General features: G+C 41.4%; 1 protein-coding gene across 1 annotated transcript; it reads left to right on the forward strand.

Moving 5' to 3' along the window:
* Positions 1-344: 344 nt before the first annotated feature.
* On the forward strand, positions 345-8,729 carry mob4 (MOB family member 4, phocein). Its single transcript, XM_085765232.1, has 8 exons — positions 345-466; positions 2,031-2,093; positions 3,008-3,108; positions 3,320-3,362; positions 4,301-4,387; positions 5,926-6,005; positions 6,141-6,252; positions 8,404-8,729. Exons 1-8 carry the CDS (start codon positions 407-409, stop codon positions 8,536-8,538), a joined length of 681 nt encoding a protein of 226 aa, XP_085621358.1. The 5' UTR covers positions 345-406; the 3' UTR covers positions 8,539-8,729.
* Positions 8,730-12,017: the final 3,288 nt, after the last annotated feature.

The following is a 12,017-nucleotide window of genomic DNA, read 5'->3' on the forward strand; positions in this document are numbered from 1 at the left end:
CAGTAAAGAGGCTGTAGCTCAGGTGAAGAGAGCTGCCCCCCCCCCCCCCCCCCATCTCACTCCTTTCTTCTCCCCCTCTCCCTCTCTCTTCCTCCCCCAAACCCCCCTTTCCTCTCTCCCTCTTTCCTTTCTTCTCCTTTCTTTCTTTCTCTCTCTGCCCTCTCTCCTTCCCTCTCATGCTCTCCCCCCTCTGTTTCCTCTTCTCCCCTCTCCCTCCTTCCTTCCTTCTCTCTCTCTCCTTCCTTCTCCCCTTCCTCTCCTTCCTTTCCCCCTCTCCTTCCTTCTCCCTCTCTTTTTCCTCTCCCTCTCTCTCCTCCCCCCACCCCTCCTTCTTTCCTTCTCCCTCCCTCCCTCCCTCTCCCCGCTACGTCACCGCTGCTGACGAACATCCGGGCATTCTGTCGCGATGGTCATGGCGGAGGGCTCTGCAGTGCTCAGGAGGAATCGGCCTGGAACCAAGGCGAAGGTCTGTTTCTCTGTGTTTCCTCCCCGCGGTGTCCGCTCCGTGCCCCGGCCTTCTGCCTCTCTACTCCCCCTCTCCCCCTCTCCCCCCCAGCCCCGGGGCCGCTGTCCCTGTCGACCCGCCTGGTTTTATTTAACCCACGTCGTTTTAATCGACGAGTTGTTGGTTAACAACATAAAGACAGGGCCGTTAGCCGTTAGCTGTTAGCCGCTAGCCCGTTTAACGTCGCTCCGTCTATTTCCTGGAGAAACGTTAACGTCAGCCCAACTGTTGTTTCTTTCTTAAGTGGGGGTTGTCATTAACACTTTATTACAATAAAATATGTCCTTAAAGAGGCTATTTGACAATTTTAAACGACATTTGAGCACCCGGGGGGGACAGATAGGCTAAGGCTAAGGCTAGGCTAGTGGTTAGCATTGCAGGAAGTAGCCACATCCCGGTTTATTTTAGCTTCACTCACTGCAGCTGCTGTGTGGAGGAAAAGAAAAACACGGTTGTTCATTTCAACATGAACGTTTCCTGTCATTAAACTGCTCCACCTCAGCTAACACCACAGCCGGCGGCAGGTGTCGTGACATAAATCAGGCTCATGTCCCTAAAACTGTTTAGTTAGTTAGTTAAGTTAATGAGTTAGTTAGTTAGTTAGTTAGTTAGTTAGTTAGTTAGTTAGCTTCATGTTCTCAGTGTCACCGTCTAAAACCTGGGTTAAACACACAACCATTGATCATCTAAAAGCTGATCTGACACGTTCATGTACAGTGGGGTTTATTGGTTTATTGATAGCTGTAAAATTATAGCTGTAAAACAACAACACAGTTTGATTTAGTTTTGGTTTTTGTGCTAATTCAACTTAAATTCAAGTTTATTTGGTCAATTAAAAACAACTTATCATGTGGTTTAATGCATAAAACATGGAGCAACAAGGTGCAGGCTTTTAAAATTGTGCCTACACCCTTTTTATACCGAGATATGCAGTTACAGGATGGAGATAAAAAGCAAAACAAGACCAAACCGGACAGTAAATATTATGTTTTATATTTACAAAACAAAAAAGCAGACTAAGAACGAACGAGCTTGACTTCCCAGTTCTCCAGTGTGTCATGATGTAGCTCTGTATTTGTCCTTTATGTTGGATTTATACGTCTTTGTTCAATTTGTAGATTGAGCTGCAGTTTTTAATTCATAGTCCAGATTATTCCAGAAGATTTCCTCCCTGTACAGATGAGATGAGATGAGAAGCTGCAGTGATGTGTGTTGTAAACCGTCCGTGTTAATCTGAGCCAGATTAACGAGTCCAGACTGAACCTCAGACACAATAACAAGAGAATTAATCTCAGGCTGGATAAATGTGTGTTTCTAAAACCACACCTGCTCCTGTGCTGTTATAGTTAGTCAGAGATCAGCTGTTCAGTGTGTTGAGTTGTGTTTTAATCTGACCTCAGGCCTGTGTTTGTCTGGTTATTGTGTAGTTATTATAACCAGGAGACAGTTGTGTGTCGTTGTGTAGTTGTGTAGCTGAAGCTTTGTCCTCTGAGAGACTAAATGTGTCCTCTCCCTCCACGTCTAGGATTTCTACAACTGGCCGGATGAATCATTCGAGGAGATGGACAGCACGCTGGCTGTCCAACAGGTGTGTTGTCACGTTGACGAGTGTGTGCATGTGTGGGAGGAATGTGTGTGTGTGTCAGTTGGTGTTTTTAGAAATGTAGTTATGTGTGTGTGTGTGTGGTGGTTCAGTGGAGTAAAAGTCGATGTAATCCCATGTGATTGAATCAGTTTCTATCAAACACATTCACATGAGTGTTAATCTGCTCTGTGGAACCTGAACATCTCACTGTTTATGTAGCTTTTACACCTTTATAGTGTTGTGTAAAAGTTTGTCTGGTTTAAAATGTCTGTTCCACTTGATGAACTGTTCAGTTCAGCAAGTGGAAGATGAAATGATCTCCAAAAGACGTAAAGTTACAGATGACACATTCACTTTACATTTTAAACTATATATATGTTTCATCTTTTCCATTTTCAAAACAACTGAAAAGGAAAATGGTCCTCAGCAAAGGACACAGTGTGTAAATAGTAAATCTCTTGTCTGATACCTTGGTCAAAGTTCTCTGAGAGCTCAAGTCTCCTGGGTTTCCCATTCTTTTGCTGCTGCTGCTTTGTTTCCCCTTTTCACTCTGAAACTGTAGAAAACTACAATAACACACTGATAAAAGAGTGTTTACTGTTTAACTTGATGTCTCTAGGAGATCGTTTAACCTTCCACTTGATGAACTGTTCACAGTAACACACATTTTAAACCAGGGGGGACAAACTCTGTGTGTATTAGATGGTTTAATGTGTGTATCTGTGTTGTGTGTGTTCTCCTGGCTGATGGTGTGTGTGTGTGTGTGTGTGTGTGTGTGTGTGTGTGTGTGTGTGTGTGTGTGTGTGTGTGTGTGTGTGTGTGTGTGTGTGTGTGTGTGTGTGTGTGTGTGTGTGTGTGTGTGTGTGTGTGTGTGTGTGTGTGTGTGTGTGTGTGTGTGTGTGTGTGTTGTGTTTCAGTACATCCAGCAGAACATCAGGTCAGACTGCTCCAACATCGACAAGATCCTGGAGCCTCCGGAGGGGCAGGACGAGGGGGTGTGGAAGTACGAACACCTCAGGTACACACTTCACTTCCTGTTATCATTTACTCCAAACAGCAGCAGCAACACGGATGATAAAACATCAGTAGAGGGACTGAATCCCAGCGGAGCTTTGATATTTTATATTTAGAACAGAATGAAACAGAAACAGATGAGAAACAGCAGCTGGTATTTATAGAAGAAGGAGTGGGTTTGATCTGATGAGACTCTGTTCTGGTTCTGTCTGCAGGCAGTTCTGTCTGGAGCTCAACGGGCTAGCTGTAAAACTGCAGGTCAGTCATCCAACTCTTTTTATTATAATCATAATAATAAAACATACTGGGTCTCATTCATGAAACGTGAGTAAATCTGTGTGTAGATTTGCACATAAAAGCTCACTCTACTAAAACTCTACTCCAGATTCATGAACGGTGCGGGAAACTCAGATTTGATCGTAAACACGTGTGTAAGATGATGAATCCCAACCCATCGTAACCTAACAACACGCCCCCGGTGATCAGCAATTAGCATAGATCTCCATACATGAATAGCCATATAAGGAGATCCTGACCACCATATTAGGAGGTAGGCGCATCCTGCTCACCTGCGGCCATGACGCAAACGAGGAAAGAGGGAGAGAGAGAAAAAAGAGAGATCACGGATCAAAGTCATTTTGGGTGAAGTGGAGTCCAGAAAAAATATTTAATTCTCTTCTGTTAGTAGTGGTGTGACTGGGACAAAACAAAACACAAAAAAGTTTTTTCCGGTTTTATATCAGATTATTTTCATCATTAGATAGAGCCTTGACGTGTTTGTGCGTGTCCGATCCCTAAAACGTCTCTCTCTCCAAATATTTCTAATTGTTTGTCATGTTTAAATTACGTGTTTCAAAGGCGTCGGCGTATTTTGAACATGAGAGAGAGTAATACGGATTCAAATTGTAATTTTCAACAGTGACAAGCAGTATTTCTTTGCATTCCTACACACAGTCCGGAGCAGGTGTAGATTTTGTGAGTAGCTACGAAAAAATCAGCACTACTAAAAGATTGATGAATGCGGAAATCCACGTAAATTTGCGCTGCTCAGGGTTTACACGCAAATCCGTGCTGCTCACGTTTCATGAATGAGACCCAGTGAGTGTTAAGTGGTTTTTTTGAGGCTCTCAGACACATGTGGACAGTGTGATGTCAGATCCAGATGTTGAGCTCCTTCTTCTTCCTCCTTCCTGCAGAGTGAGTGTCATCCAGACACCTGCACCCAGATGACGGCCACAGAGCAGTGGATCTTTTTATGTGCTGCCCACAAGACACCCAAAGAGGTAACACACCTGGAGCAGTGTGTGTGTGTGTTAGGGGTGGAACGGTTCTCAAAAGTTTTCAGTTTGGTTCGGTATACGTTGATCGTTGGGAAAATCAAATCATGTCTTGTATGTTCAGGTTAAAAGTGAAAGAATGAGGCAGTGTGAAGAAGCTAGAAGAAGCTGAGATTCACTGCGAGAGAGGAGACATTGTTAGCTCCAACATGCTTTTAATTCATTAGGCAAAGAAAGTTATCTAACAAATGCTAAGAACAATTAGTTATTCACTGAAATATATAACATACATTTATTAATTGTGGTTCTTACAAAAATTATATCCATCTAATATCTAAAATATAAAAGTAAAAATGTCTTTTAAAGCTCTGACCCTTGAATTAGTGCATACAAAATAATCTAACTTTACTACTACGTACTTTCACAACCACATCATTTACCAGCAACATAGTTAGTTAGTTAGTTAGTTAGTTAGTTAGTTAGTTAGTTAGTTTAAGTTTATTTCGGACATGTTAAAAGAAATAAAACATAATACAGAAATGGACAGACATAACGTATAAAAACTTTGCAAAAACAACAAAAAAAAAAAAAAATATAATAAAAAAATAAAAGAAAATAATTGAAAATAAAGGTAATTTGATTTTTTTTTTTGTTTATTTGTTTGTTTCATATCCGAAAAGGAGTGGGAAGAAGTAAAACTTATTTACTCCCACCCCTTATTCATAAATTATCTATCAAGTTATCTAGTCATTATTACTTGAATTTATCTATCAAGTTATCAAGTCATTATAATCTATACAGTAAGTTAATTCATGAGTTATTTAACTGGATTTATTCTAATATATTATTATATTTATATACATATAGATTTATTCTAACATATGATTACTAATCTTTATCTCTCTATCTCTAGTCATATACATATAAAAACATATTAGATTAGATTATACTTTATTTCATCCCCAAAGGGAAATTCGTTCGTGACAGCAGCATTTGACAAAGGAAATAAAAACAAGACAAATAATAAAATACACAATTCAATAAAAGAAGACAAAGGGAGAAAGTGCTACGGTGCTCTCTACCTGCTGGGCAAAGTAACAGATTAAAACAAATGCTTGCTGGTAGACAACTATGGATAAAAACAATTTAAAGTGCACAGGAGATTTAAAAAAAAAAAAGAAGTGCGACAGACATTACAAATTAAATATACAAACACATTCATACATACAAAGACAAACTGAAAGTAACATGAACAGAGCAACAAATAAACTAAGTCGGTAAATAATACCCAAATAAATAAATAAATAATAATAATAAGCACCTTGTGGTTGTCAGACACCCTCATTTCTGTACATACTGAAAATAAAAGAAAAAGGAGCAGCGCACGACTATGAACTGAACCGAGACAGTTTCCATAAACCGTTCCAACGCTAGTGTGTGTGAAGGTAGCAACATGTCTCACTGACAGCTGTGTGTGTGTGTGTGTGTGTGTGTGTGTGTGTGTGTGTGTGTGTGTGTGTGTGTGTGTGTGTGTGTCCCCTCAGTGCCCTGCCATCGACTACACCAGGCACACGCTGGACGGAGCTGCCTGTCTTCTCAATAGCAACAAATACTTCCCCAGCAGGTCAGTCGTCTCCTCCTCCTCCATCCCAATGACACATCTATAGATCAGTGAGGTTGCCATGGTGACGCAGGTTCACATAACAGCAGCAGTGATGTAAACAGGAGGCGTGTGTGTGTGTGTGTGTGTGTGTTTCAGGGTGAGCATCAAGGAGTCGTCGGTGGCCAAGCTGGGCTCCGTGTGTCGTCGCATCTATAGGATATTCTCTCACGCCTACTTCCACCACCGCCAGATATTTGACAAGTACGAGGTGAGTGAGGCTGACACGCTACGCTACACCACGCTACACCACGCTACACCACGCTACACCACGCTACACCACGCTACACCACGCTACACCACACCATTGTTTCCAGAAATCTCTGCGTCCGCTCTTTATTCAAACTCCAAACATAATAACTGGACTAAATGTTGACTGGGAGTCGTGTCAGTTATTCTTTTATTATTATTATTATTATTCTCATCATCAGATGGAGCCTGATGTCCGACCCCTCCGCCCCAAATTTCTGATAGTTTGTAATTTTAAACGACGTGTTTTGAAGGCGTCTGCGTATTGTGAACAGCTGCATCTCAATAAACTAGAATATCATGGAAAAGTCCATTTCCACTAGTTCAAGTCAAACAGCCCAGACCAGGTATTGAGTGCAGGGTTCCCGCGGGGTCTTAAAAAGTCTTAAAAGCATTGAATTTATGAATTTGGAAATAATACCTTAAAAAGACTTGAAAAAGTCTTGAATTTTGATTTCTAGGTCTTAAAAGCTGTGCTGTATTTAACTTCTCCATATTGCATTTTTCGTCAAAAGTTTCATTTGTCATCCACGGTTATTTTTGATAAATGTTCTTCTTGTTGACTTATGGACAGTGGAATAAGTCTTGTACTGTGGAGCTTATATGGTGCAGTATTATCATACAGTGAGATTTTGATATCATGATGCCTTATGATACTGCAATACATATCATGGGCTTGTTATTGTTGTATTGTGAGATTTTGATATTGTTACATCCCTAGTAGAGCACAAAGAGCAGAAAAATAGTGGGATGATACAGTTAATTTACAGTAAACACTCTGAAATTTGAGGATTTCACTTTTCTTTTCCGGTAGGGCAGTGAAATAGGTATTACATTTATATAAATGGTCTTAAAAAGGTCTTAAAAAGACTTGAATTTAACCTGAAGGAACCTGTAGGAACCCTGTGAGTGCATATATGGACATAGTTTTCAGAAGGACAATGTTTCCTCATATGAAATGCTTTTTTTATTGGTCTTTTGTCATATTCACATTTTTAGAGCCTGAATTCTAGGTCTTCATTAAAGGGATAGTTCAACATTTTGGCAAATTGGCCCATTGCCATAATCCCTATAGTCATAGCAGTAGGTTCGTTACCTTTATTTGTCGGTGTAAGCTATTTTCAGAACGGCGGAGCGAAGCGGCAGGCTGCTCAGGGCTATGCTATGGACGCTAAGGGAATTTCTTGGTTTCCCTCATCAAACTCATCAAATACACAACCCAACAACTCAAAAACGCTGTTGTGGACAAGTTGTGAGCTGCACATTCACCACGCTATGAGATAATAATGGAACGTTACGAAACTGAGCCTTTTTCGAGGTAAATACAGAGTAAATACAGAGTCTGCTTGCTGAAAATCTGTCCCTGAAGGCAACACGCATCAGCGGTTTTGCATGAATTTACGTCTAAAACAACTCTGTCTGGTAACGTTGTGTTATTATCTCATAGCGTGGTGAATGTGCAGGTCACAACTTGTCCACCAGAGCGTTGTGGAGTTGTTGGATTGTGTATTTGATGAGTTTGATGAGGGAAACCAAGAAATTCCCTTAGCGTCCATAGCATAGCCCTGAGCAGCTCACGGCTCTGCTCCGCCGTTCTAAAAATAGCTTACACCGACAATTAAAGGTAACGAACCTACTGCTATGACTATAGGGATTATGGCAATGGGCCAAAATGTTGAACTATCCCTTTAAATGTGAAGCCATAATCATTACAATTAAAAGAAGTGAACTAAATAAAGACATGAGATGTTTCATTCTGAGTGTAATGGATCTATATAATGTGTTAACGTGTAACGTAAATTAACTTTTTCATGATAATCTGATTTATTGAGATGCAGAACAGAGTAATACGAATTAAAATTGTAATTTCCATCAGTGACGAACAATATTTATGTTCATTTCTACATTTACACAAACACCACACTCAGTCAGGAGCAGTTTTAATACATTTTAATAAATAAAAAAACACTACAAACCTTTCTAATCAGTAATAAAAACATGAATAAAATCAGATCAGATCAGATGTAAAGTGCAGTGTGTGTTGATGAATCAGAGTCTGACTCTTGTTGTTGTGTTGTTGTGTTGTTGTGTTGTTGTTGTTGTTGTTGTGTAGAACGAGACGTTCCTGTGTCACCGGTTCACGCGCTTCGTCATGAAGTACAACCTGATGTCCAAGGACAACCTGATCGTCCCCATCCTGGAGGAGGAGGTGCAGAACACCTCGTCGGCCGGGGAGAGCGAGGCCTGAGGGGAGAACCGGTCCACAGCAGAGGAGACACTCACACAGATACACACACACACACACACACACACACACACACACACACACATATATAAATCTCTATATATATACACACTACAGTGTATTAAGGCTCCTGTCTGGTCACTGTCATGTCCCTCCTCCTCCTCCTCCTCTTCTTCACCTCTGTCGGTCTCTAAAGGAAGCAAAGGATGCTGGGAGTGACATCATATTTTCTATTTCCTCTCTCTGTGTGTCCACGCACACACACACACACACACACACACACACACCCTCCCTCTGTGTGTGTGTGTGTGTGTGTGTTGCAGCAGCTCTCACTTCACTCCTCTAGTGAAACAAAACAAAACAAAACAAAAACCTTCCTCTTCTCTAAAGCAGCTGGATTTGCAACAGACCTATGTAACCATGGTGACCTGTATTGTTGACAAAGGTGCACACTGACAGCCCCCCCCGTCCCTCCCCCTCTCTCTGTACATACCCCCCCTCCTCCCTCTCTCTTATTGAGCTCATCACCGTCGTGTCTGTGACGGAGCTTCACTGTGTCGGCTTCTGTTCTGCTCGTGTCGCCTGCAGCCTGGTGGTTTCTCTCTCTGGGGGGGGGGGCGTCCCATGTGATGGATCAATGATAATTATAGCCTGCTGACTAAAAACCATGATGATGATGATGAAGAAGAAGATGAAGATGATGCTATTAAACACAGTGTAGGTGTGTGTCGGCTTGTGTGGTAGTGAACAAACAACTTTAATCTCTTTAAGCTCTGTGGTGTAAAAAAACAAAAACAAACTCTCTCTCTGTCCAAAACGTCTTTTGGCTAAAAACTCTGATCCTGCTCTGTGACCAACCCCCCCCCTCCCTTCACCTTCACCTTCATCTTCACCCCCCCCCCCCCCCCACATCCACCTCCTCCTCTTCATCCCTCCATTTTAAAGGGACAGTCCAACATTTAGTCCGATCCTCCTCCTCACCATAATAATCCCTATATAGTCGTAGCAGTAGCGGTAGGTTCATCACCTTTAATTATCGGTGCATGTTGTTTTGAGATGGGCGGGGCAGAGACGTGAGCTGCTCAGTGGAGCAGCTATGAAATAATAAACGTATAATTATGTAACATTACGACCAGGGCTGACCCCAAAAATGTGTTTTTTCCCTTTTTGACACCGCTTCTCATCGGCAGTCGCTACATTAAAATGAGTCGGTTACCTGCAACCTGCCTGATTTTGGAGATATGCAGTGTTTGTTTGCCATTACTTTCATCATTTCCGCTACGATCGCGTACCCCCCCCCCCCCAATCGAAGCTTCGATTTTGATCGATTTTATGTCCACGAAGCTTCGATTATCGAAATATGATAATCGGGATAAATAATAAATATAATAAGACTCATCACCTAAAAATTAACTTGTTTCAAACTAGTTTTCAGTATAATAATAAGTAGAAAAATCTGCCAGTGAAAGGAAGTTTTTTGTGCTTAAAATAAGAAAGAAAAACTTGCTCCACTATCAGATTTTTCTACTTATTTCAACTGAAAATCTGCTTGAAATAAGTAAAAAAAAAGTGTCTAAAAACAAGCTGCTTTTTAATGTGATGAGTCTTATTTTAAGTAGAATGAGATTTGTTTTGACTAGAAATAAGATAAATGTTCTTTTTTGCAGTGTAGTCTCCTCCTCCTCCTCCAGTCTGACGTCTGACTCAAAATCTTTCCAAGAATATTTGTCTTATTTCTTGTCAAAATGTCTCATTTCTAGTCAAAACTAATCTCTTTCCACTTTAAATAAGACTCATCACCTAAAAATGAACTTGTTTTTAGATCATTTTCACTTGTTTCAAACTAATTTTCACTTAAAATAAGTTTTTTGAGCTTGTAATAATCGGGACAGCCCTAATTACGACACATGAAGCAAATACTCTGAACTACTTTCTCTTCTGAAATCCCTCCGCCCAGCAGCAGCAGCCGTGTCTGTCTGGAATGTAGTTCCGGCTGCATTTCCCTCTAAAACAACTCTGTGTGGTAACGTTGTGTTATTATCTCATAGCGTGGTGAATGTGCAGCTCACAACTTGTCCACCAGAGCGTTGTGGAGTTGTTGGATTGTGGGATTGTGTATTTGATGAGTTCTGTACCCGTTCACCTCCGTAGCGTAGCTCTGAGCAGCTCACGTCTCTGCTCCGCCGTTCTAAAAGCAGCTTGCACCGACAATTAAAGGTAACAAACCCACTGCTACAACTATAGAGGGGTTATGGTGAGAGGATCAGACTAATAAATGTTGAACTGTCCCTTTAATCCTTCTCTCTGTGTGACTCTGGAGGTGAAGAAGGAGACTGAGCTGCTTCAGGCCGGTTCCTCCTCCTCCTCCATCGGTCCTCAGACTGAGCATCATCCCGTTGCCATGGCGCAGCACCTTCCTCCTCTTCCTCTTCCTCCTCCTCTCCTTCTCTCCTCCATCTCACCTACTCCTCCTCCTCTCCTTCTCTCCATCTCACCTGCTCCCTCATTAAGTTATTTTTTTTGTGGGAGGAGTTCCTGTCGATCCCAACCCACTTTTTTTTTTTTTAATGAACTAAAAAAAATTTTGTTACTGTCGACATTTTCATGATGTCTGTTAATAAAAAAGAACCTATTATTCATGTGGCTGAGTCGCTGAGTGTGTTCATTATTATTATTAATGTATTATTTAAGCAATATATCACTCCAGGCCGTGGTCTATGCTCATTCTACCACGGCTAAGGGGCGTTGTTCGGCCCGTTATAAAACGGTTACCAATAAAGGCAATATAAAAGAGGGATACGCAATCAATTTCATGTAGTTTTATTCAACCAGAAATACATATTATCCAATAAAATAGCCTCACCTTCAATGAAAAAAAAAAAAATCATAAAAATCAAATTGCATAACATGAGGGTGCCAGCAGGGCCGGGATTCGAACCAGCGGTCCCATGATCAACAAAAAGAGCTACTGTCATCTGCCTTAACCACTGTACCATCACAGCACTTACAAGTGACTCTTGGCATTTAGATATAAAACATATATACCGATGAACGTGGATAAAAAAAAAAACCATACATAAGGCACCCATCCACTACTACTGCTAGTTTATGTTTATATAGCTACCTATTGTAATGAAAAGCACGGGCGCTCGTGTATTAATTAACTGATATTTTATTCCAAAAGTTGTCAAAACATAAAGGGAGCCGCCACATTTAATAGCCTGTGGGGCGGAAATAGATAAACCCGGTAGAAAGAGTGCCCGCCCGTATGTGACGCTCCTTGAATTACAGTGAACGCACCCACAAAGAAGCATAGAAGTAGGGATGATCTGATTGGTCAACAGTAGCCGGTCTTCTATTGGTTGACAGTTGACAGAAACTCCGTGAGCAGAGCAGAGATCCGAGAGCAGGACTTTCCTCCGCGCAAGAGGAAACACTCTGCGCAGGCAGCTGTGACCAAGTGCGAGCACACAGTTTGAGCA

The sequence above is a fragment of the Trachurus japonicus genome, chromosome 21, assembly GCF_045865225.1.
Source record: "Trachurus japonicus isolate A0001 chromosome 21, Traja_1.0".
NCBI classification, from domain to species: domain Eukaryota; kingdom Metazoa; phylum Chordata; class Actinopteri; order Carangiformes; family Carangidae; genus Trachurus; species Trachurus japonicus.